Genomic DNA, 23,651 nt, shown 5'->3' with positions numbered 1-23,651 from the left:
GTTCGCAGCTGGGCACAGGGTCCCGGGCAGTGCCCCCTCCAAGGGGCCCGGGCCACCCACCCCCTCCAGCCACCGTGAGCGGCACCCACGCGCCAGCTGCCGGGGGGCAATTGGGACACTTCACACCAGCCATAGCTGTGTAGGAGCCTGGGCCTGGGCTAGCAGGGGCTGCGGGTCGGGAGTGAGGGGCACCGGCGGAGCTAGGGGGCAGGGGGCTGCGGGTTGGGAGTGAGGGGCACCGGCGGAGCTAGGGGGCAGGGGGCTGCGGGTCGGGAGTGAGGGGCACCGGCGGAGCTGGGGGGCAGGGAGCAGCGGGTCGGGAGTGAGGGGCACCGGCAGAGCTAGGGGGCAGGGGGCTGCGGGTCGGGAGTGAGGGGCACCGGCGGAGCTGGGGGGCAGGGGGCTGCGGGTCGGGAGTGAGGGGCACTGGCGGAGCTAGGGGGCAGGGGGCCGCGGGTCGGGAGTGAGGGGCACCGGCGGAGCTGGGGGGGCAGGGGGCCGCGGGTCGGGAGTGAGGGGCACCGGCGGAGCTAGGGGGCAGGGGGCAGTGGGTAGGGAGTGAGGGGCACCGGCGGAGCTGGGGGGGCAGGGGGCTGCGGGTCGGGAGTGAGGGGCACCGGCGGAGCTGGGGTGGCAGTGGGCTGCGGGTCCGGAGTGAGGGGCACCGGCAGAGCTGGGGGGGCAGGGGGCTGCAGGTCGGGAGTGAGGGGCACCGGCAGAGCTAGGGGGCAGGGGGCTGCGGGTCGGGAGTGAGGGGCACCGGCGGAGCTAGGGGGCAGGGGGCTGCGGGTCGGGAGTGAGGGGCACCGGCGGAGCTAGGGGGCAGGGGGCTGCGGGTCGGGAGTGAGGGGCACCGGCGGAGCTAGGGGGCAGGGGGCTGCGGGTCGGGAGTGAGGGGCACCGGCGGAGCTAGGGGGCAGGGGGCTGCGGGTCGGGAGTGAGGGGCACCGGTGGAGCTAGGGGGCAGGGGGCTGCGGGTCGGGAGTGAGGGGCACCGGCGGAGCTAGGGGGCAGGGGGCTGCGGGTCAGGAGTGAGGGGCACCGGCGGAGCTAGGGGGCAGGGGGCTGCGGGTCGGGAGTGAGGGGCACCGGCGGAGCTAGGGTGCAGGGGGCAGTGGGTAGGGAGTGAGGGGCACCGGCGGAGCTGGGGGGGCAGGGGGCTGCGGGTCGGGAGTGAGGGGCACCGGCGGAGCTAGGGGGCAGGGGGCTGCGGGTAGGGACTGAGGGGCACCGGCAGAGCTAGGGGGCAGGGGGCTGCGGGTCGGGAGTGAGGGGCACCGGCGAAGCTGGGGGGGCAGGGGGCCGCGGGTCGGGAGTGAGGGGCACCGGCAGAGCAGTCCTGCAGCACACCCCTCGGCCCTGCCAGCCCCTTGCCCGTGGTGCCCGCAGCCTGGCGCCGGCGCCCGCACCTCCTCGAACTCCTCGGCCTTGTAGAGGTTGGGCACCTCCCCGGAGCTCAGGATGTTGTTGATGTCCTCCAGGAAGGAGTCGTCCATGAGCTGCGTGTCCACGAAGAGGAAGGTGGTGTGTTTCAGCTCCACGCCCGCCTGCCAGTACAGCTTCTTGATGTCTGGGGGGAGAGGCCGGGGGGCCGTCAGCTCACTGGGGGGCTGGCTGTGGGGGGGGGGGCGGCTGGCGGGGGGGGCACTCACCGTCTCTGAACTCCTGCTTGCGGTAGTGCTTGGTCACCTCGATCTGGAAGGTCTGGTCCTCGCAGATGGAGGAGGCCAGGCGTGCCAGGCTCTGGCGCCCGCTGCCCCCGATGCCCACCAGCAGCATGTTCCCGCGCGGCTGGCCGATCACCCGCACGATCCGGGTAACTGCGGGGGGCACTGGTCAGAAGGCGGCACCCCGGGGCCGGAGCGGGCAGCCGACTGGCCACCCAGGTAGCCCCAAGGAGACCCAACGGCTTGCATTGCATGCTGGGAGTTTGGCTCCACCGAAAGCGGAGGCTGCCCTCCGCTCCCTCCATGGCCCCCGAGGTGGGATAAAGATTTAACTCAGAGAGATCTCGAAGATCCGGGGCCAGGACTCCGGGTTCAGCCGCTGCCCTGAGCAGCGTGCCTCAGCTTCCCCAGGGTGGGAGGCGGGGAAGGTGCACCCCCCCCCAGCGAGGGCAGGCCTGCTTGGCCACACGGGGCTCCCTCAGGGGCAGAGCAGGTGCTGATCTGCAGCCAGGTGCCAGGGCTGGGCTGAAGGGGAGCCCTGGAGGCGCCTGGCAGGGGCACGGGGCGGGAGGCGTCGCTCACCGTGTTCGATGGCGTCACGGAAGAGCACGAGCTGCATCTGCACCACGCCGGGCGTCTGGTTGTACTCGTCCAGCGCCCGCTCCATCTCCAGCTTCAGCGCCGCCAGGTCCACCAGGTCCTCGTACACCCGCGGCTCCCGCATGAAGTCCCCTGCCAGTGGGCAAGAGGGTCACGGCCCCGCCTCCACCCCCCTGCCCTCCCCAAGCCAGGGAGAGAACCCAGGAGTCCTGGCTCCCAGCCCCCCCCTGCTCTAACCTGCCAGCCCCCACTCCCCTCCCAGAGCCGGGGAGAGAACCCAGGAGTCCTGGCTCCCAGTCCTCCTGCTCTAACCCACCAGCCCCCACTCCCCTCCCAGAGCCAGGGAGAGAACCCAGGAGTCCTGGCTCCCAGCCCCTCCTGCTCTAACCACCAGCCCCTACTCCCCTCCCAGTGCTGGGGAGGGAACCCAGGCGTCCTGGCTCGCCGGCCCCGCGCTGTAGCCACCAGCCCAGCAGCGGGGGCTTGGCACTGCCACTCAGAGCATGCGGCACCCACCGAAGAGGGGCGGGCGTTTGCTTGGGCAGAGGTTGTGGAAGGTCAGGTCGAAGAAGGAGCCCAGCTTCTCGCTCAGGAGGCCAACGAAGGCGTCCTTGTCGGCCGAGTCCACCAGGCGGTCGGAGAAGACCCTGCAGGGAGAGGGGGCTGGGCTCAGGTGCCGGGGGTGCCCCCCAGAAGCTGGGAGGGGCTGGGTCCCACGTGGGAGGAAAGGGGCGCAGCGTGGCCAGGCACGGGGGGAAGGAAGGTGCCCGACAGCACCGGGCCGGCAGTGCCCAGGGGGCTGGAGGGGGCGCAGCGTGGCCGGGCGCGGGGGGAGGGAAGGTGCCCGCCAGCACCGGGCCGGCAGTGCCCAGGGGGCTGGAGGGGGCGCAGCGTGGCCGGGCGCGGGGGGAGGGAAGGTGCCCGACAGCACCGGGCCGGCAGTGCCCAGGGGGCTGGAGGGGGCGCAGCGTGGCCGGGTGCGGGGGGAGGGAAGGTGGCCGCTGACACCAGGCTGGCAGTGCCCAGGGGGCTGGAGGGGGCGCAGCATGGCCGGGCACGGGGGGAGGGAAGGTGCCCGCTGACACCAGGCTGGCAGTGCCCAGGGGGCTGGAGGGGGCGCAGCATGGCCGGGAGCAGGGGGAAGGTGCCCGCCAGCACCAGGCCGGCAGTGTCCAGGGGGCTGGAGGGGGCGCAGCATGGCCGGGCGCGGGGGGAAGGTGCCCGCCAGCACCAGGCCGGCCGTATCCAGGGGGCTGGAGGGGGTGCAGAGTGGCTGGGCGTGGGGGGAGGGAAGGTGCCCATCGACACAAGGCCGGCAGTGCCCAGGGGGCTGGAGGGGGCACAGCGTGGCCAGGCACGGGGGTAGGGAAGGTGCCCGCTGACACCAGGCTGGCAGTGCCCACGGGGCTGGAGGGGGTGCAGCGTGGCTGGGCGCAAGGGGAAGGTGCCCGCCAGCACCAGGCCGGCAGTGCCCAGGGGGCTGGAGGGGGCGCAGCGTGGCCGGGCGCAGGGGGAATGAAGGTGCCCACCAGCACCAGGCCGGCAGTGCCCAGGGGGCTGGAGGGGGCGCAGCGTGGCCGGGCGCGGGGGGAAGGAAGGTGCCCACCAGCACCAGGCCGGCAGTGCCCAGGGGGCTGGAGGGGGCGCAGCGTGGCCGGGCGCAGGGGGAGGGAAGGTGCCCGCCAGCACCGGGCCGGCAGTGCCCAGGGAGCTGGAGGGGGCGCAGCGTGGCCGGGCGCAGGGGGAAGGAAGGTGCCCGCCAGCACCGGGCCGGCAGTGCCCAGGGGATGGAGGGGGCGCAGAGTGGCCGGGCACGGGGGGAAGGATGGTGCCCACCAGCACCGGGCCGGCAGTGCCCAGGGGCTGGAGGGGGCTGGGGGGACAGTTCTACCTGAAACACTCGTGGATCCACAGGCGGGTGAGGCTGGGCTTGGTATCGTGGAAATCCTTGTGCGCCCGCAGCATCCCCTGGAACACCTGTGCCAGGGGTGGAGCCTGAGCTGCCAGCTGGGACCCCCCCACCCCCCAAGTGACTGACCCCCCCACCTGATCGCCTGGGCCAGGACCTTCACCAATGCAGATCCCAAACGGAAACAGGCCCCAGGCCCCTGCCCCATTCCCCACCCCCCTGAGCCAGCCAGTCCCTGCCCTGGGGCCGGAGGGGAGCCAGAACCCCCTAGAGGGTACAGGCCCCTGCCCCATTCCCCGCCCCCCCGAGCCAGCCAGTCCCCGCCCTGGGGCTGTAGGGGAGCCAGCACCCCCTAGAGGGTACAGGCCCCTGCCCCATTCCCCGCCCCCCTGAGCCAGCCAGTCCCTGCCCTGGGGCCGGAGGGGAGCCAGCACCCCCTAGAGGGGACAGGCCCCTGCCCCATTCCCCACCCCCCTGAGCCAGCCAGTCCCCGCCCTGGGGCCGGGTGGGAGCCGGCGCCCCCTAGAGGGTACAGGCCCCTGCCCCATTCCCCGCCCCCCCTGAGCCAGCCAGTCCCCGCCCTGGGGCCGGGTGGGAGCCAGCACCCCCTAGAGGGGACAGGCCCCTGCCCCATTCCCCACCCCCCTGAGCCAGCCAGTCCCCGCCCTGGGGCCGGGTGGGAGCCGGCGCCCCCTAGAGGGGACAGGCCCCTGCCCCATTCCCCACCCCCCTGAGCCAGCCAATCCCTGCCCTGGGGCCGGGTGGGAGCCGGCGCCCCCTAGAGGGGACAGGCCCCTACCCCATTCCCCACCCCCCTGAGCCAGCCAATCCCCGCCCTGGGGCCGGGTGGGAGCCGGTGCCCCCTAGAGGGGACAGGTCCCTGCCCCATTCCCCAGCCCCCTGAGCCAGGTGTTCCTGGAAGCCTCCGGCCCAGATCCCATCTGTGTGTGGCTGCTGCTGTGACAGGCAGGACACTCTGAGGGGCTGGCACCAGGCACCAGCACCAAACCTCTGCTGGATTCCTCCCTGCGCCAGCCCCACTCATGCCAGGGGCCTTCTGTGCCCCCAACCCCCACGTGTGGTGCCAACAGATACTGTGAGCAGGATCCCTGGTTCCATGCTGGGCTCTGACACGGGAGGTGGGCAGGGCCCCTGGCTCCACACTGGGCTCCGGGCTGGGCTCTGACCCAGGGAGGGGGTGGGCGGGGCCCCTGGCTCCACCCTGGGCTCCGGGCTCGGCTCCGACCCATGGGGCACGTGGGGCACCAGCTGGGCACCTTGGACATGTCGCGCAGGTTGAAGAGGTAGTGGATCTTGGCGGGCGTGGGCAGGAATTTCTGCACCACAGCGTCGTACAGCTCGACCGTGGCCTCGGTGATGACGTTCCCGAGTGGCTTCACCGCCTCCTCGAAGTTCTGCAGCTTCTGGTTGAGCATGGTGCCGAAGATGCGCCGGATCTGCGTCTCCTGTGGGACGGCCGGAGCGGCACCTAGCGCCTGCCGCTTTCCCCTCGCGGGCCCATCCCGCCCGTTCCCGAGGCAGGAGAGAGGGGACGTGGCTGCCGACTGGGCTGTGGGCATCTCGGGGGCTGAGAGATGGCGGCCTGGCACCCACCTGCTGAGGAAGGGGTGCCTGGGGCAAATGGCGCCTGCCTGGGCTGTGTGAATCCCGGGGCTGAGAGATGGCGGCCTGGCACCCACCTGCTGAGGAAGGGGTGTCCAGGGCAAATGGCGCCTGCCTGGGCTGTGGGCATCCCGGGGCTGAGAGATGGAGGCCTGGCACCCACCTGCTGAGGAAGGGGTGCCCGGGGCAAATGGCGCCTGCCTGGGCTGTGTGCATCCCGGGGCTGAGAGATGGAGGCCTGGCACCCACCTGCTGAGGAAGGGGTGCCCGGGGCAAATGGCGCCTGCCTGGGCTGTGTGCATCCCGGGGCTGAGAGATGGAGGCCTGGCACCCACCTGCTGAGGAAGGGGTGCCCGGGGCAAATGGGGCCTGCCTGGGCTGTGTGCATCCCGGGGCTGAGAGATGGCGGCCTGGCACCCACCTGCTGAGGAAGGGGTGCCCAGGGCAAATGGCACCTGCCTGGGCTGTGGGCATCTCGGGGGCTGAGAGATGGCGGCCTGGCACCCACCTGCTGAGGAAGGGGTGCCCGGGGCAAATGGCGCCTGCCTGGGCTGAGGGCATCCTGGGGCTGAGATGGCGGCCTGGCACCCACCTGCTGAGGAAGGGGTGTCCAGGGCAAATGGCGCCTGCCTGGGCTGTGGGCATCTCGGGGGCTGAGAGATGGCGGCCTGGCACCCACCTGCTGAGGAAGGGGTGCCCGGGGCAAATGGCGCCTGCCTGGGCTGTGTGCATCCCGGGGCTGAGAGATGGAGGCCTGGCACCCACCTGCTGAGGAAAGGGTGCCCGGGGCAAATGGCACCTGCCTGGGCTGTGGGCATCTCGGGGGCTGAGAGATGGCGGCCTGGCACCCACCTGCTGAGGAAGGGGTGCCCGGGGCAAATGGCGCCTGCCTGGGCTGAGGGCATCCTGGGGCTGAGATGGCGGCCTGGCACCCACCTGCTGAGGAAGGGGTGCCCGGGGCAAATGGCGCCTGCCTGGGCTGTGGGCATCCCGGGGCTGAGAGATGGCGGCCTGGCACCCACCTGCTGAGGAAGGGGTGCCCGGGGCGAATGACGCCAGGTTAGGGGGGCCCCGAGGCCCAGGCGTTGCACGCGGCTGCTCTGAGTGTGCCGGGGAGGCAGCCGCCCTTACCGTGGGGAAGGTCATGTTGATGAGGTTGAATCTGCTCTGAAGCCGGCTGGATATCACGGTGCGGCCGCCCCCCGGGGGGCCCATGGCTGCCATCAGGAACATGTCCTGAGGGGAGAGAGTTGCCGCTCACACCAAAGCCGAGCAAGGCCTTTCTTCTCCCCCTGCAACGCGCGGCAAGCATCTGGAGGGGCCCGCGGCGCAGCCGCTGCATCCTAATGGCGTCCCAGCGGCAGCACCCGGCGCCGATGTCTGCTGTGGCACACGCTGACTAGATTCCGGGCACAGACGCCAGCCTCAGCAGTGCCCCATCCACATGAACAGTCAGAATGAACTCCCCCGGGCTGCGGCACGGCCATCACCCCGGCACTGCCAGCTCCCCCCTGCCGGCAGGGACCCCGCCTCCGCCGAGCACCCCAGGCCTGAAGGGGGGATGCACTGAAGAAAGGGGGCAGGCCAAGCGGTGACTAAGCTGAGCCCCTCCCCGTGCCGCGAGCCACGCAGCTCCCGGCAGAGAGGGGGCACCAAGGGGACTGGGACTGGCACAGCTCCTTTTCCAGGAGGCTCCCCAGCACCGGGGGCGGCACGGGCCGCCCCCTTCATGAGATTCTGCAGAGACCCCTCAGAGCCAGCCAGGGGAACAGTCCCTGGGTGGACCTGCCCACCCCGCCGGCCACTTGCGAGCCGCGGCAGGTGCGAGCCCCGGGGCTCAGAGCCAGGTGGGCAGCGACGTAGCCCAGCGGGGCCGGGCGGGCTTCTCACCTTGACGTACTTGATGGTTTGCTTCTCGCGGTCGTACCAGAAGCTGTAGTCGATCCAGAGGCGCAGCAGCTCCAGCGGCGGCTGGGAGCCGAAGGCATCCTTGGCCGGCATGTTGAGGTCGTCCATGAAGGTGATCATGCTCTTGCCGCCCACGGGCACGTAGACGCCCTTGGTGCGCTTCTCCACGCGGCTCTCGACGATGTTCTGCACGTTGTTGGAGGAGGTCTGGGGGGGCAGGGGCCTGAGTCCAGGGATGGCATGGGGCTGGCGGCTCCACGGGACGGGCCCAGGGCCCAGCCCCACCCAGGGCTCAGCCCTTCGCCGCAGGCCACCGGGCACGTCACCAGACTGAGAGGTTGGATGTAACTGCCGGCCAGCAACCGCCTGGCACCTGCCCAGCCTCCCCCTGCCGGCCAGCGACCGCCCAGCACCTGCCCAGCCACCCTCTGCCGGCCAGTGACTGCCCAGCATCCGCCCAGCCACCAGTGACTGCCCGGCACCGACCCAGTCTCCCCATGCCAGCCAGCGACTGCCTGGCACCCGCCCAACCTCCCCCTGCCGGCCAGCGACCGCCTGGCACCCGCCCAACCTCCCCCTGCCAGCCAGCGACTGCCTGGCACCCGCCCAACCTCCTCCTCCTGGCCAGCAACCACCCGGCACCCGCCCAGCCACCAATGACTGCCCAGCACCTGCTCAGCCTCCCCCTGCCGGCCAGCGACCGCCCAGCACCCGCCCAGCCAGCCCCTGCCGGCCAGTGACCGCCTGGCACCCGCCCAGCCTCCCCCTGCCGGCCAGCAACGGCTCAACAACGGCCCAGCCTCCCCCTGCCGGCCAGCGACCACCCGGCACCCGCCCAGCCACCAATGACTGCCTGGCACCTGCCCAGCCTCCCCCTGCCGGCCAGCGACTGCCTGGCACCTGCCCAGCCTCCCTCCGCCAGCCAGCGACTGCCCAGAACCCACCCAGCCACCAGCGACTGCCCGGCACCTGCCCAGCCTCCCCCTGCCAGCCAGCGATGGCTTGGTACCTGCCCAGCTGCCAACAACTGCCCAACACCCGCCCAGCCTCTCCCTGCCAGCCAACAACTGTCCAGCACCCTCACCGAGGGATCTCCGTGGCCCTGTGGGACGTTATGAGTATAATATAATATCTCGTTGAAAGGTGACGGGGCCAGAAAGAGTTAATTAACTCACCTCACCGACTGACCTGACCCTGGGTGAACCTTAAGGACTGGTTAGCAAGATATGTAAAGGAACAGAGCTTTGAAATGCAAGTCTGCAGTTAGAGGGAGAAGAGGAGATGTTTGCTCAGGGCTTGGGATGCCAGCAAACAAGTCTTGTCTATTGCTACAGTTTTAATTCAAAGAGCAAAAAAGGAATACTAGAATTTAAGATGATACTTGAGGGAAATAGTATTCTTGTCTCTGTGTCTCTTTGAAGGTTGTGGTAACCTGTATCTGAACTGTTTCATGGATAAATTACCCTGTGCTAATTGCCAGGATGGTTGTTTTCTCAGGCCGAAAGGCTGCTGGAAATGTATAAGAAGCCTGGGACACGATCCTGCTTCATCTCAGATCTGCTTTGGGTTTCAAGAGGGGAAACCTTAAGCCACAAGGATTGAGATCCCCAGTCACTGACTGGAGTCACCCTGAATATGGAAACTGGGCTATAACCTATGGACTAGTTCTAAAAGGACTTTTGGCTACTACAAGCTCACCTCTACTATGTATCTGAACCTCAAGAATTGAATTCAAGTCTGTCTGTGTACTGATCTTTTAACCAACACTCTCTCTCTTTTCTTTTCTAATACATTTTAGCTCAGTTAATAAGAATCGGCTGTAGCGTGTATTGTGGGTAAGATCTAAGTTATAACTGGACCTGGGTATGTGGCTGATCCTTTGGGATTGGAAGAATTTTTTCTTTTCTATGATGAAGTAAGATTTTCAGGAATCATCATCACATCAGACAGGTGTGTCTGGACGGAGGCCTGAGGCTGGGCACTTTAAGGGAACTGCGTGGTTTGGATTTCTAAGTAACCAGTGAGGTACTATAGAAGCTGTTCTGTGCTGGTTGGTAAATCTAAGTATTGGAATAACCAGCAGCGTTTGGGGTTTGTCTGCCCCGTTTTGTTTGCAGTTCACCCTGATTGAGTGACCTCAGCTGGCTCCCATGGGCAGCACCGTCACACCCTGCTCCCCTGGCCCGGCACCAGGGGAATCTCCGTGGCCCTGCCCCCTGGCCCGGCACCGGGGGATTTCCGTGGCCCTGCCCCATAGCCTGGCACCGGGGGGTCTCCATGGCCCTGCCCCCCTGGCCCGGCACCAGGGGATCTCCGTGGCCCTGCCCCATAGCCCGGCACTCGGGGATCTCCGTGGTCCTGCCCCCCTGGCCCGGCACCAGGGGGGAATCTCTGTGGCCCTGCCCCCCCTGGCCCGGCACCAGGGGATCTCCATGGCCTTGCCCCCCTGGCCCAGCACCGGGGGGGATCTCCGTGGCCCTGCCCCCCTGGCCCGGCACCAGGGGATCTCCGTGGCCCTGCCCCGGGGGGTCTCCGTGGCCCGTTACCTGCGCCGACATGTTGATGGTCAGCACAGCCCACTTGGTGTTGTCCAGGGACTGCAGCACGCTCTGGGCGATGGAGGTCTTCCCGGTGCCGACTGGGCCCACGAGCAGCACTGGGTTCTGACTGGACACCAGGGCGTTTACCAGGTAGTTGTAGCGCACCGTGTCCACCGTGGGGACGATGATCTTATAGAAGGGGGCGCTGGGGAGAGGGGGACAGATGGGGGCATCAGCCCCAAGTGATCGTGCTGGACCAGACCAATGGTCTCATAGCCCGTCCCCTGGATCAGGCCAGCGGGCCCATCCAGCCCCACGTCCCGTGCCCCGTATCAGGCCAATGGGCCCATCCAGCTCCAATTCTGTCCCCTGCATCAGGCCAACGGGCCCATCCAGCCCCATAGCCCGTCCTCTGGATCAGGCCAAAGGGCCCATCCAGCCCCATAGCCCGTCCCCTGCATCAGGCCAAAGGGCCCATCCAGCCCCATAGCCTGTCCCCTGGATCAGGCCAACGGGCCCATCCAGCCCCATAGCCTGTCCCCTGGATCAGGCCAACGGGCCCATCCGGCCCCATAGCCCGTCCCCTACATCAGGCCAACGGGCCCATCCAGCCCCATAGCCTGTCCCCTGGATCAGGCCAACGGGCCCATCCAGCCCCATAACCCATCCCCTGCATCAGGCCAACGGGCCTATCCAGCCCTGGATCCCACCCCGGTGATACTGCCCCAATATTCTTCACAGTGCTATCATGATGACATGGTCATGTGAGAAGCCATTGGGAAGGCGGTGCTCTGTTGAGTAGGATTATCCTATTTGTAGCAAGTCGGAGTTTTGTATCTGAAGTTCGGAATATTGACAATGTCTGTGCATTGTCGGTGAGGTTACACCGGGGAACGCCCACTAGCCAAGATACTGTCACTCTGGACATTGGGCGGGGAACCGGCCATTCGGAAAACCAACAGGCCTTAGGAGACGCTTATCTCCCGTCCCGTGAACGCTCGGAGGGGGACGGAAAGCTGGCTAGATGGACGGGCAGTGACCAGCGGCTCCAGATCTAGCTGGCAGCCGGTGTCGGTGGGCGGTGAACGCTCGGAGGGGGACGGAAAGCTGGCTAGATGGACGGGCAGTGACCAGCGGCTCCAGATCTAGCTGGCAGCCGGTGTCGGCGGGCGGTGAACGCTCGGAGGGGACGGAAAGCTGGCTAGATGGACGGGCAGTGACCAGCGGCTCCAGGTCTAGCTGGCAGCCGGTGTCGGCGGGCGGTGAACGCTCGGGGGGGACGGAAAGCTGGCTAGATGGACGGGCAGTGACCAGCGGCTCCAGGTCTAGCTGGCAGCCGGTGTCGGCAGGCGGTGAACGCTCGGAGGGGGATGGAAAGCTGGCTAGATGGACGGGCAGTGACCAGCGGCTCCAGGTCTAGCTGGCAGCCGGTGTCGGCGGGCGGTGAACGCTCGGAGGGGACGGAAAGCTGGCTAGATGGACGGGCAGTGACCAGCGGCTCCAGGTCTAGCTGGCAGTCGGTGTCGGTGGGCAGTGAACGCTCGGAGGGGACGGAAAGCTGGCTAGATGGACGGGCAGTGACCAGCGGCTCCAGGTCTAGCTGGCAGCCGGTGTCGGCGGGCGGTGAACGCTCGGAGGGGACGGAAAGCTGGCTAGATGGACGGGCAGTGACCAGCAGCTCCAGGTCTAGCTGGCAGCCGGTGTCGGCGGGTGGTGAACGCTCGGAGGGGACGGAAAGCTGGCTAGATGGACGGGCAGTGACCAGCGGCTCCAGGTCTAGCTGGCAGCCGGTGTCGGCGGGTGGTGAACTCTCGGAGGGGACGGAAAGCTGGCTAGATGGACGGGCAGTGACCAGCGGCTCCAGGTCTAGCTGGCAACCGGGGTCGGCGGGCGGTGAACGCTCGGAGGGAACGGAAAGCTGGCTAGATGGAAGGGCAGTGACCAGCGGCTCCAGGTCTAGCTGGCAGCCGGTGTCGGCTGGCGGTGAACGCTCGGAGGGAACGGAAAGCTGGCTAGATGGACGGGCAGTGACCAGCGGCTCCAGGTCGAGCTGGCAGCCGGTGTCGGCGGGCGGTGAACGCTCGGAGGGGACGGTAAGCTGGCTAGATGGACGGGCAGTGACCAGCGGCTCCAGGTCTAGCTGGCAGCCGGTGTCGCCGGGCGGTGATCGCTCGGAGGGGGACGGAAAGCTGGCTAGATGGACGGGCAGTGACCAGCGGCTCCAGGTCTAGCTGGCAGCCGGTGTCGGCGGGCGGTGAACGCTCGGAGGGGACGGAAAGCTGGCTAGATGGACGGGCAGTGACCAGCGGCTCCAGGTCTAGCTGGCAGCCGGTCTCGGCGGGCGGTGAACGCTCGGAGGGGACGGAAAGCTGGCTAGATGGACGGGCAGTGACCAGCGGCTCCAGATCTAGCTGGCAGCCGGTCTCGGCGGGCGGTGAACGCTCGGAGGGGACGGAAAGCTGGCTAGATGGACGGGCAGTGACCAGCGGCTCCAGGTCTAGCTGGCAGCCGGTGTCGGCGGGCGGTGAACGCTCGGAGGGGACGGAAAGCTGGCTAGATGGACGGGCGGTGACGAGCGGCTCCAGATCTAGCTGGCAGCCGGTGTCGGCAGGCGGTGAACGCTCGGAGGGGACGGAAAGCTGGCTAGATGGACGGGCAGTGACCAGCAGCTCCAGGTCTAGCTGGCAGTCGGTGTTGGTGGGCAGTGAACGCTCGGAGGGGACGGAAAGCTGGCTAGATGGACGGGCAGTGACCAGCGGCTCCAGGTCTAGCTGGCAGTCGGTGTCGGTGGGCAGTGAACGCTCGGAGGGGACGGAAAGCTGGCTAGATGGACGGGCAGTGACCAGCGGCTCCAGGTCTAGCTGGCAGCCGGTGTCGGCGGGCGGTGAACGCTCGGAGGGGACGGAAAGCTGGCTAGATGGATGGGCAGTGACCAGCGGCTCCTGGTTTAGCTGGCAGCCGGTGCCAGCGAGGTGCCGCACGGGTTGGTTCTGGGGCCGTTTTGTTCCACACTTTATTAATGATCTGGATGAGGGTATCGATTGCACCTCAGCAAGTCTGCAGCTGACACGGAGCAGTTTGCTATCCCTTACAATCTCCTTTTGTAGGAGACTCCCAGAGGATGCGCTTCTCCCCTGAGCTTCGGACCCCCACTTCTCCTGCTCCGACCAGCTCCGGCTAAGGCCCTAGCCCCCCATCTCAGCCCCCGGCAGCCAGTTACTCACTTGGATGGGTACCTCCACATTTTGGGCAGTTTGTCCTCAAACGAGGCCCAGTTCTTCCTCTTGGGGTCGACGAAATACTCGTAGACGGTGTCCTGGAGGGAGGAGGAAGAGCCCGTGAGGGGCCCAGGCCTGGGCCTGCCCAACGTGTGGCCAGGACCAGGAGCTGGAGCTGGGGCCCATCATGGGGATCAGGCTCTGGGCTCAGCAGCAGAGCCTTGGAGCTGGGACTACGGAGGGCTCGAGGTGTCAATGCCGTGAAGAGAGACGGGAGTGGGGCAGGAATGGGAGGAAATGACATGGAGCTGCTCACTCCCGGCAAGCGCTGTCCCTCTTCCCTTCCCCTATTGGCCATTCCTCTCCCATCACCCTCTTGGCTCTGCTCTGGTCACAGCATCACCATTCCTCTGGGCTCCCTTGGGGCCACAGAGAGGGTGGTCGCCTGCGTGGGGAGACGCGCCAGGGACCTTGTTAGGGAAGGAGCCTTCCATCTCTCGCAAGTAGCTGTCAATCTTCTTCCTGCCCTCCTCGTCCACCGCCGCGCACACAGACCAGATCATGCTGAAGATGAAGTACATTTCCACCACCGTAGTGTAGTTCTCGCGATCTGCTGGGTTCACCTGGAGAGCAAGAGACGGGAATCTCGCACTGAGCTGGCTTTCTAACCTTACCACAGGCTACCACAGCATTCCCCACAATCACACATTGACACACCCGGAACATAGGGTGACATGGCAAGAAGTGTTCTATAGTGATGTGATGTACCCGGAACATCACGCTGGACAATGGGAATGTTCTAGGCTGGCGTAGCTGGAACATCAGGTTGCACAATGGCAGCGTTCTAGGTTGATGTATCCAGAACATCAGGCTGTACGATGAGAGTGTTCTAGGTTGACGAAACCAGAACATCAGGTTGTACAATGGGCACATTCTTCGTTGATGTACCTGGAACATCAGCCTGCATGATGGGAGTGTTCTAGGCTATCATACCCAGAACATCAGGTTGCACAATGGGAGCATTCTAGGCTGACGTACCCGGAACATCAGGCTGCACACTGGGAGCGTTGTAGGTTGATGTACCCAGAACATTATACAATGTTGATGTACCTGGAACATCAGCCTCCACGATGGGAGTGCTCTAGGCTGACATACCCAGAACATCAGGCTGTACCATGGGAGTTTTTTAGGCTGACATACCCAGAACATCAGGCTGCACAATGGGAATGTTCTAGGTTGATGTAACCAGAACGTCAGGCTATACAATGGGCACATTCTGTTGATGTACCTGGAATATCAGCCTGCATGATGGGAGTGTTCTAGGCTGACATACCCAGAACATCAGGCTGCACAGTGGGAGCGTTCTAGACTGATTTAACCAGAACATCAAGCTGCACCATGGGAGTGTTCTAGGCTGTCATACCGGGAACATCAGCCTGCATGATGAGAGTGTTCTCATAGACTCCAGGACTGGAAGGGACCTCGAGAGGTCATCGAGTCCAGTCCCCTGCGCTCATGGCATATTCTGGGCTGATACAGCTGGAATGTAATGCTGCATGATGAATGTTCTAGGTTGGCATACCATACCCTGAACCCTTAAATCAGCAGCTATGATGAGTGAGTTGTAGGTTGATACACCCAGAGCCTTTCAGCTCTGTGAATCAGTCTTTATTTCTTCTCTCCTTACATGGTACTTGTGTCTCCTCCAAGCTCAGGAGGCTTTGCTGGCCAATGGTGCCAGAACATAAGACTAGAACATCAGAATGGCCATACTGGGTCAGATCAAAGGTCCACTCAGACCAGTATCTGTCTTCCAACAGTGGCCAATGCCAGGTGCCCCAGAGGGAGTGAACCTAACAGGTAGTGATCACGTGATCTCTCTCCTGCCATCCATCTCCACCCTCTGACAAACAGAGGGTGGGGACATCATTCCTTACCCATCCTGGCTAATAAGGACCTAACCTCCATGAACGTATTGCCCTGGCAGTCAGGTGTGACGAGAACACGGAGAGGCTGAGAAACAAGGGGGTGCCAGAGCGCTGGCTACTAGGGACGATTCATAACCCAAACTCTGCTACAGGAACCCGCTGCTCTGGATTCCGAGGGTCGGCGTCCCAGTTACCCACAGCTGGGTACCTCCGCTGACTTACACGGAGTGACTCCTGGTTTACGCCAGTGGGGTCACAGTCACGGAGTGGAGCTCCTGCTGAATACCACGCCCAGACACAGAGGGGCACCAGAGGTGCAAAGGTGTGAAAGCCCCCTGCTCTGAGCGACGGGCGGAAAGACAGCCAATGAGAGCACGAGGGCGGCTCCCGCTCGCCACCTACCCCGTTCTCTGGGGTGGCCAGAGCAGAGAAGAGCTTGCAGAGCGACACGATCCCGCTGTACTCAGGGATGGGGACCAGCTCCTCACAGTTTTCCCTCTTGAACGTCAGCATCTTGTCGATGAACTTGTCGAACATTCGCTGCAGAGCTTCCGCCTCCCCCTGAGGAGTGAGGGACCCAGAGCAAAGCTCTCGCACAGCAGGGTTGGGCTATTCCACTCCTGGGCTCTCCACCACGGCTCTGCCGGTGCCCCTCACGCCCTCCCCCAGCTCCAGCCCTGGGCTCCCCCCGGCTCTGCCGACCTGCAGCTCCAACTCTGGGCTCCCCCTGGCTCTGCCAACCCGCAGCTCCAGCCCTGGGCTCACACTCCCAGCTCAGCCGGTGCCCCTCACACCCGACCTGCAGCCCCTCCCCCAGCTCCAGCCCTGGGCTCACACTCCCGGCTCAGCCGGTGCTCCTCACACCCGACCTGCAGCCCCTTCCCCAGCTCCTGCCCCAGACTCACCTCCCCCCACTCAGCCGGTGCCCCTCACGCCCAACCTGCAGCCCCTCCTCCAACTCCCGCCCTGGGCTCCCTTGGCTCTGCCGACCCACAGCTCCAGTGCTTGGCTCTGCCAGTGCCCCTCGGCCCAAATCCACCACCCCTCCTCCCTGCAGCACAGGGGAGAGCGCCCCCTGCTGAGCCCCTGCTCCATTCCCTCCACCCGCCCAGGAACCTTGGGGCGCTTCTCGATCCAGGAGTGGACGTAGGGTTTCCAGCCCAAGTCGCTGTAGTCCGTGTAGACCATCCCGCAGCGGGAGACGGTGGCGGGCGAGGCCACCGCTAGGTTCTCCACCTCGAAGAGCAGCGAGACCTGGAGAAGGGACAGGATCAGTGGGGGCAGCGCGCCGCCTTCCTGGCCCCAGCCCAGGTGCTAGGAGCAGCACCCAGCTGGTCCAGGTGCTCGGAGCAGCCCCCGGGGTGACTTGCCTGCTCGGGCAGGGAGATCCGCTCCCCATTGATCAGGGTCAAGACTTTGTTGTCGTCCATGACCGAGTTCATGCTCTCAATCCACAGGGTGTCCACCGGCCCGTCAAACAGGATCCACTTCTCATCGGGCTTCTCGTCTGATGGGACCAGGAGAGCAGGGGAAGCCCCCTCAGCTCTAGAAGCTCCCCACCCTTGCCCAAAAGCTCAGCCTTCCAGCCCTCTCTGCCCCCTCAATCCGGGCCCACTGCCCTCAGGGTGCCCTCGGGCCTCCGACAGCAGTGCCCAGTGCTGGGAGAGGAGATGAAATGGAGATGGGCATGTGCCACCCAGGGACGGAATGGAGGCTGCGAGTTGGGAGTGAGGGGCCCCAGCAGAGCTGGGGGGGCAGGGCCGGGCTAATAGCGGCTGCGGGTCAGAAGGGGCACTGGCAGAGCTGGGGGGGGCAGGACCGGGCTAGCAGGGGCTGCGGGTCGGGAGTGAGGGGCACTGGCAGAGCTGGGGTGGGCAGGGCTGGGCTAGCAGGGGCTGCGGGTTGGGAGTGAGGGGCACTGGCAGAGCTGGGGGGGCAGGGCTGGGCTAGCAGGGACTGCGGATCGGGAGGGGCACATACACACTGGCACACCAACCAAGACTCAGTGGCACCTCGCCTGGGCATCACATGTAAATTGGAACCAGAGCCCTGGTGGGCACCGGCCCGATCCCCCTTCCCCGGTGCTGAGCCACCCAGTGCCCCCGGCTGCGCTCCCGCTGCCCGTCACCTCGCTGTCATCCTCAATTACCAGCGATACTGGGGTCAGGCCGCAGCCCCCCCCATCTCCTAGTAACGGCAGAACTCTCTCACATGCCACTGCAGCCTGGCACACACACACCACCCCCGCCACCCGCTCCGGCGGGCAAACCGAATCTCCCGGGTTCCCATGGGGAGACCCGGCCACAAACCATCAGACCGTGGGTCGCTGAGCAGCCGCGCATGGCAGGGGCACCCCCTACGTGGTGCTGGTGGGTACAGCCCAGCATCTAGTGCCCATGCAGCGTGGCACGCCGGGCCCTGGGCACAGCTCCCCACGGTGCACGGCTAAGTGCACCTCCCCTCCCCGCGCTGTTTGCGGAATACTGGTGCCAACCGGCCGGCACACACCAGGGGCACCCCAGCACCCGGCCTCTGGGCACAGGCCAATCTCCCAGAGAGGGGCAGGCCAGCGGAGAGAGTGGAACAGACATGCCAGAGTGAGGGGCAGAAAGCAGCACACGGGCACTGCCCCCCTTCTGCGCAGTCCTATGAGCTGTGCCCTGACCCCGGGCACAGCCCCCCGCTCTGCCCAGTCCTATCAGCCCTGCCCTGACCCCGGGCACAGCTCCCCGTGCCCACTCCTCTGGACCGTGCCCTGCCCCAGGCACAGCCCCCCCTGCCCACTCCTCTGAGCCGTGCCCTGCCCCTGGGCACAGCCCCCCCCCCCGCCCACTCCTCTGAGCCGTGCCCTGCCCCCCCTCTGGCTGCGGCTCACCCCTGGCCCTGGCCCTGCCGCCCGTGGGTACCTGCGCAGGCTGCCCGCATGACGCTGGACAGGATGCCGTCCGTCCACTCGCCAGTGCTGAGGTCGTACTCTCCATACAGCTCGCCCAGGGACACGGCCTTGGGATTCAGGGGGAATTCCTGCCGGGCCCAGCGCCAGCCGGAGGGCAGAGGAGAGAACCAGTTAGAGGGGGTGGGAAGCCAGGGACCCCTGCCCAGCCCTGCCCCGGCTCCCAGCCCCCTGCCACCCCCCCGGCGCCAGGGCAGCCCCAGTCCCCACCCACTGACCCGGACGAGGTTGTAGGCGGCGTCCCCGCTCCGGCACAGGGTGGCCATGGTGGCCTGCAGGGTGCGCCAGGTGACCGTCTTGCCGCTGCCTGTGGTGCCCACAATCATGGTGGAGTGGCGGGAGTTCTTGGTCTCGTACAGCTGGATGACCTTGGTGATGGTGAAGGGCGTCACCTGCAGCCCCATCCCCTTCAGCTCCAGCTCGATGGCTTCCTTCAGCTGCAGAGACAGGGCCCGGCCTGGGGTGACGGGCCCCGGGCACGGAGCGGGGAGTGGCCCACTCCAGCAGCGACGGACACGGCCGGCCTGAGCTCGCTGCACGTGCCCCCGGGACCCCGTTCCCCGTCCAGCCCAGGAGAGAACCCAGGAGTCCTGGCCCACAGCCCCGCTGCTCTAACCACTAGGCACCGCTCCCCTCCCAGAGCCAGGGAGAGAACCCAGGAGTCCTGGCTCCCAGCCCCCTGCTCTAACCCACCAGACCCCGCTCTCCTCCCAGAGCCGGGGAGAGAACCCAGGAGTCCTGGCTGCCAGCCCCCCTGCTCTAACCACTAGACCCCACTCCCCTCCCAGACTCAGGAGAGAACCCAGGAGTCCGGCCCCCAGCCCCTCTGCTCTAACCACTAGACACCACTCCCCTCCCAGACTCAGGAGAGAACCCAGGAGTCCTGGCTCCCAGCCCCCCCGCTCTAACCCACCAGCCCCCACTCCCCTCCCAGAGCTGGGGAGAGAACCCAGGAGTCCTGGCTCCCAGCCCCCCCCTGCTCCGACCCACCAGCCCCCACTGCCCTCCCAGAGCTAGGGAGAGAACCCAGGAGTCCTGGCTCCCAGCCCCCCTGCTCTAACCACTACCCCCTGCTCCTGTCCCTGAGCTGGGAACAAAACCTAGGCGTCCCCAGCTCTCGGGAAGGAAGTGCCTCGGCAGTGCAGCCCCTCGGCACTAGAGGGCACATGGCTCCAGCCGTGGGGGAAGGAGCCCAGCTGAGGGCCGGGCCGGCTAGCTGACCTTCCCGTAGTCAATGACCGGCGACTCGATGCCCGGGAAGAGGTCCTGGACGATGCCATTGAAGAGAGGCATGTCGACTGAGGCGAGCTTGGCGATATTCATGTCCTTCATGGCCATGAGGAGGATCTGAAAGCCACCAGGAGAGCCAGGTGAGCCGGGCACCTCGGGGTGCTGGAGATCCAGCTGGCACACTGACCGCATCGCTCCCCACGGCCCCCTCCAGCGCCGCCCGGCACATCCCAGGGGCACCTCACCTCTTCGTCGGTGATGTCGGGGTGCACCCTGCGCTTCTTCCCGGCGTAGCGGAGCAGCGACGTCAGCGCCCGCAGGCCGAAGTCGTAGTGGTCCTGCTTGGAGAGCTGCTGCACTGCCAGCGAGTAGAGGGTGTAGACCTTCTTGGCCAGGAGCTGGGACAGAGCGGAGCCCATCAGCGCGGGGTGGGGCGCGGCAGCCGGGGGCTCCATTGCGGGGGGCCAGGGCACCAGGCTTCGGAGGGGGCATCTCGCTGAGAGCCAGAACCCCCAGCTCACCCCGCCTGCCGTCCTCTGACCCCTGGAGCCATGCCACAGCCAGCACCCCCAAGAGCAGAAACCCCCTCATCCTGGCCAGCTGGTCCCCCAACCTTGGGGCTAGATAGGAGCCCGAGCCACCCAGACAGGAAGGGCCTCGTGTCCCAATCCCTGAGCCTGCCAGTCCCCCCAGTCTGGGGCCGGATGGGAGCCCGAGCCACCCAGGCGGGAAGGGCCTCGTGTCCCAATCCCTGAGCCTGCCAGTCCTCCCAGTCTGCGGCCGGATGGGAGTCCGGGCCACCCAGGCGGGAAGGGCCTTGTGTCCCAATCCCTGAGCCCACCAGTCCCCCTAGTCTGGGGCCGGATGGGAGCCCGAGCCACCCAGATGGGAAGGGCCCCGTGTCCCAATCCCTGAGCCAGCCAGTCCCCCCAGTCTGGGGCCGGATGGAAGCCTGGGCCACCCAGACAGGAAAGGCCCCATGTCCCGTTCTCTGAGCCCGCCAGTCCCCCCAGTCTGGGGGATGGAAGCCTGTGCCACCCGGACGGGAAAGGCCCCGTGTCCCGTTCTCTGAGCCCGCCAGGCCCCCCAGTCTGGGGCTGGATAGGAGCCTGTGCCACCCCGACAGGAAAGGCCCTGTGTCCCGTTCTCTGAGCCCGCCAGTCCCCCCCAGTCTGGGGCTGGATGGGAGCCCGGGCCACCCGGACAGGAAAGGCCCCATGTCCCGTTCTCTGAGCCCGCCAGTCCCCACAGTCTGGGGGATGGAAGCCTGTGCCACCCGGACAGGAAAGGCCCCATGTCCCGTTCTCTGAGCCCGCCAGTCCCCCCAGTCTGGGGCTGGATAGGAGCCTGTGCCACCCGGACGGGAAAGGCCCCGTGTCCCGTTCTCTGAGCCCGCCAGGCCCCCCAGTCTGGGGCTGGATAGGAGCCTGTGCCACCCCGACAGGAAAGGCCCTGTGTCCCGTTCTCTGAGCCCGCCAGTCCCCCCAGTCTGGGTCCGCATGGGAGCCTGGGCCACCCGGACGGGAAAGGCTCCGTGTCCCGTTCTCTGAGCCCGCCAGGCCCCCCAGTCTGGGGCTGGATAGGAGCCTGTGCCACCTGGACAGGAAAGGCCCTGTGTCCCGTTCTCTGAGCCCGCCAGTCCCCCCAGTCTGGGTCCGCATGGGAGCTCGGGCCACCCGGACGGGAAAGGCTCCGTGTCCCGTTCTCTGAGCCCGCAGGTCCCCTCCCTGGCTGGGACCAGGCCACGAGTGCTCCCAGCTAGGGCGACTCTCTGAGCCCGCCAGTCCCCCCAGTCTGGGGCTGGATAGGAGCCTGTGCCACCCGGACAGGAAAGGCCTCGTGTCCCAATCCCTGAGCCCACCAGTCCCCCCAGTCTGGGGCTGGATAGGAGCCTGTGCCACCCGGACGGGAAAGGCCCCGTGTCCCGTTCTCTGAGCCCGCCAGTCCCCCCAGTCTGGGGCTGGATAGAAGCCTGTGCCACCCGGACAGGAAAGGCCCCGTGTCCCGTTCTCTGAGCCCGCCAGTCCCCCCAGTCTGGGGCCGGATGGGAGCCTGTGCCACCCGGACAGGAAAGGCCCCGTGTCCCGTTCTCTGAGCCCGCCAGTCCCCCCAGTCTGGGGCTGGATGGGAGCCTGTGCCACCCGGACGGGAAAGGCCCTGTGTCCCGTTCTCTGAGCCCGCAGGTCCCCTCCCTGGCTGGGACCAGGCCACGAGTGCTCCCAGCTAGGGCGACTCTCTGAGCTCCGCGGCCCCAGGCCCGCGAGTACCTTACAGTTGCTGAACCCTTCTCCGAAGAGGATGATCTCTGCGATGAGCGTGGAGTCCGGCACCACCATGGAGATGGGGCGGAACATGGACTTGAGGTTGTCGGGCAGCTCTGTCCGTCCGGCGTAACCTGCCCCACGGCACCCAGCAGCACGTTAGCCCTGGCCACCTGCCATCTCCTCCCCACTCCCTTTACCCAACCCGAGGCCTGGGACCCTGAGCCGAGGCCCCTGCATAGGGACCGGCTGGTCTTGGGTTCTTCCCTAATGGCCATGTGGTGCCCATCTGAACTCCTGCCACGCCCGAGCCAGCCACCCCGCCAGCGAGAGGGACCTTTCCGTGAGCACAGCCGTGTCTCCCACCTGGGTTCATGGTGACGAAGATGCCACAGGACCACACCAGCTTGATCTTATGGCCCTCAAAGATGAAGGAGGTCATGTTGGCGGCCAAGGCCGAGAGAATGGAGAGGATCTGCTGGGCCACCACCGACAGCACCTCAATGTTGATGCGGTTGAACTCGTCAAAGCAGCCCCAGGCTCCTGTCTGTGGGATGAGAGCAGAAAGCGAGGGGTGGGGGCTGCCATAGACAGGTTCCTCCCATTCATGCACGGCCCCACGACTATCCACCTCACCCTGCCCCAGAGAGGGAGTGGGATCTAGTGGTTAGAACGTGGGGGGCCAGCAGCCAGGGCTCCTGAGTTCCATCCCCAGCTCTGGGAGGGGAGTGGGTCTGGGAGTCCCACCCTGGGAAGCGCCCATGTGCTCTGGAGCCAGTGCAGTGGCCTGACCCCTTACCTGAGCCAGGCCCGAGTACATGCGCCCCATGGATTTATAGTCCAGGCCTTCGGAGCAGTTCACTACAATCACATACATGCCCAGGGCCTTGCCCAGATCTTTCACAGTCTCCGTTTTCCCTGTGCCGGCAGGGCCTTTGGGAGACCCTCCCCGGTGGAGGTGGAGGGCTGTGGTCAGAGTTATGTAGCACCTGGAAAGAGAGGGGAGACCACGCATCAATCTCCCTGCTTTCCCCAGCCCGCCCCCGGGCCATCCACCACAGGGATCTCCTCTCTCCATCCCTCCAATGTCCACTCTGCTCTTCTGCCCATCCAGCCCCTCTGCCTCTGGGAACAGACCTCAGCTGAAGCCAGCAGGAAGCCCAAGAAAGGGGGCAGGGATAGCTCAGTGGTTTGAGCATTACCCTGCTAAACCCAGGGTTGTGAGTTCAATCCCTGAGGGGGCCATTTAGGGATCTGGGGCAAAAATCTGTCTGGGGATTGGTCCTGCTCTGAGCAGGGGGTTGAACTAGATACCTCCTGAGGTCCCTTCCAACCCTGATAGTCAATGATAAGCTCAGCAGTTAGTCCCTAGCTCTCCTGTGCACTTTCCTGAGAAGCAGTTTCACTGTCAGAGCTCAAGCCATCACCTTAGCGTAGCCAACAAACTCTAGGTGCCTCTTGTGATCCCCAATCTCCCAGCGCGTCCCCAGCACTGCACTGGAGCGGCAGGGACTGGGCACGCCGTGCTGTACCTGTCGGTGAGCGGCGTGATGACCAAGCGGCCGGAGTTCCCCAGGTACTCGTAGCCATAGGGGAACTGGGTGTTGGTTTGCCTGATGACACAGTCGTCCAGATCCTGCCGAGGGAAATGGGGGGGAAATAGAACCAGGCCTCTGGACTCCCCCACCTGCCCATGGGGCTCCCGTGACAGAGGACAAGCAGGCACCAGGGGAGAGACTCATCAGACTGCAGAGAGGACGGATGTGCAGATCCCGGGGGAATCCATCCGGCAGCCCATGAGGTCAGGTTCTTCC

The 23,651-nt window shown here is 66.2% G+C and overlaps 1 protein-coding gene across 2 annotated transcripts in view; it reads right to left on the bottom strand.

Moving 5' to 3' along the window:
* Positions 1–23,651, bottom strand: part of DNAH2 (dynein axonemal heavy chain 2) — a 136,762-nt gene that overhangs the window by 42,679 nt on the left and 70,432 nt on the right. For both annotated transcript variants that reach the window (XM_030546262.1, XM_030546263.1), the window contains exons 36-57: positions 23,370–23,473; positions 22,637–22,826; positions 22,204–22,384; positions 21,844–21,971; positions 19,822–19,974; positions 19,568–19,693; positions 18,565–18,783; positions 18,300–18,417; positions 16,764–16,900; positions 16,510–16,647; positions 15,796–15,954; positions 13,936–14,088; positions 13,472–13,563; positions 10,254–10,452; positions 7,690–7,914; positions 6,931–7,035; positions 5,454–5,642; positions 4,159–4,244; positions 2,784–2,914; positions 2,250–2,399; positions 1,653–1,820; positions 1,410–1,570 (exon numbers count right to left, since the gene is read on the bottom strand). In XM_030546262.1, the coding sequence (XP_030402122.1) occupies positions 1,410–1,570; positions 1,653–1,820; positions 2,250–2,399; positions 2,784–2,914; positions 4,159–4,244; positions 5,454–5,642; positions 6,931–7,035; positions 7,690–7,914; positions 10,254–10,452; positions 13,472–13,563; positions 13,936–14,088; positions 15,796–15,954; positions 16,510–16,647; positions 16,764–16,900; positions 18,300–18,417; positions 18,565–18,783; positions 19,568–19,693; positions 19,822–19,974; positions 21,844–21,971; positions 22,204–22,384; positions 22,637–22,826; positions 23,370–23,473 (3,312 nt within the window). The remainder of the gene's footprint in view (positions 1–1,409; positions 1,571–1,652; positions 1,821–2,249; positions 2,400–2,783; positions 2,915–4,158; positions 4,245–5,453; positions 5,643–6,930; positions 7,036–7,689; positions 7,915–10,253; positions 10,453–13,471; positions 13,564–13,935; positions 14,089–15,795; positions 15,955–16,509; positions 16,648–16,763; positions 16,901–18,299; positions 18,418–18,564; positions 18,784–19,567; positions 19,694–19,821; positions 19,975–21,843; positions 21,972–22,203; positions 22,385–22,636; positions 22,827–23,369; positions 23,474–23,651) is intronic.

Source organism: Gopherus evgoodei, unplaced genomic scaffold (assembly GCF_007399415.2).
Source record: "Gopherus evgoodei ecotype Sinaloan lineage unplaced genomic scaffold, rGopEvg1_v1.p scaffold_43_arrow_ctg1, whole genome shotgun sequence".
Classification (NCBI taxonomy): domain Eukaryota; kingdom Metazoa; phylum Chordata; order Testudines; family Testudinidae; genus Gopherus; species Gopherus evgoodei.
The sequence above is the reverse complement of the archived record's forward strand: the minus strand, read 5'-3'. Positions and strand labels throughout refer to the sequence as shown.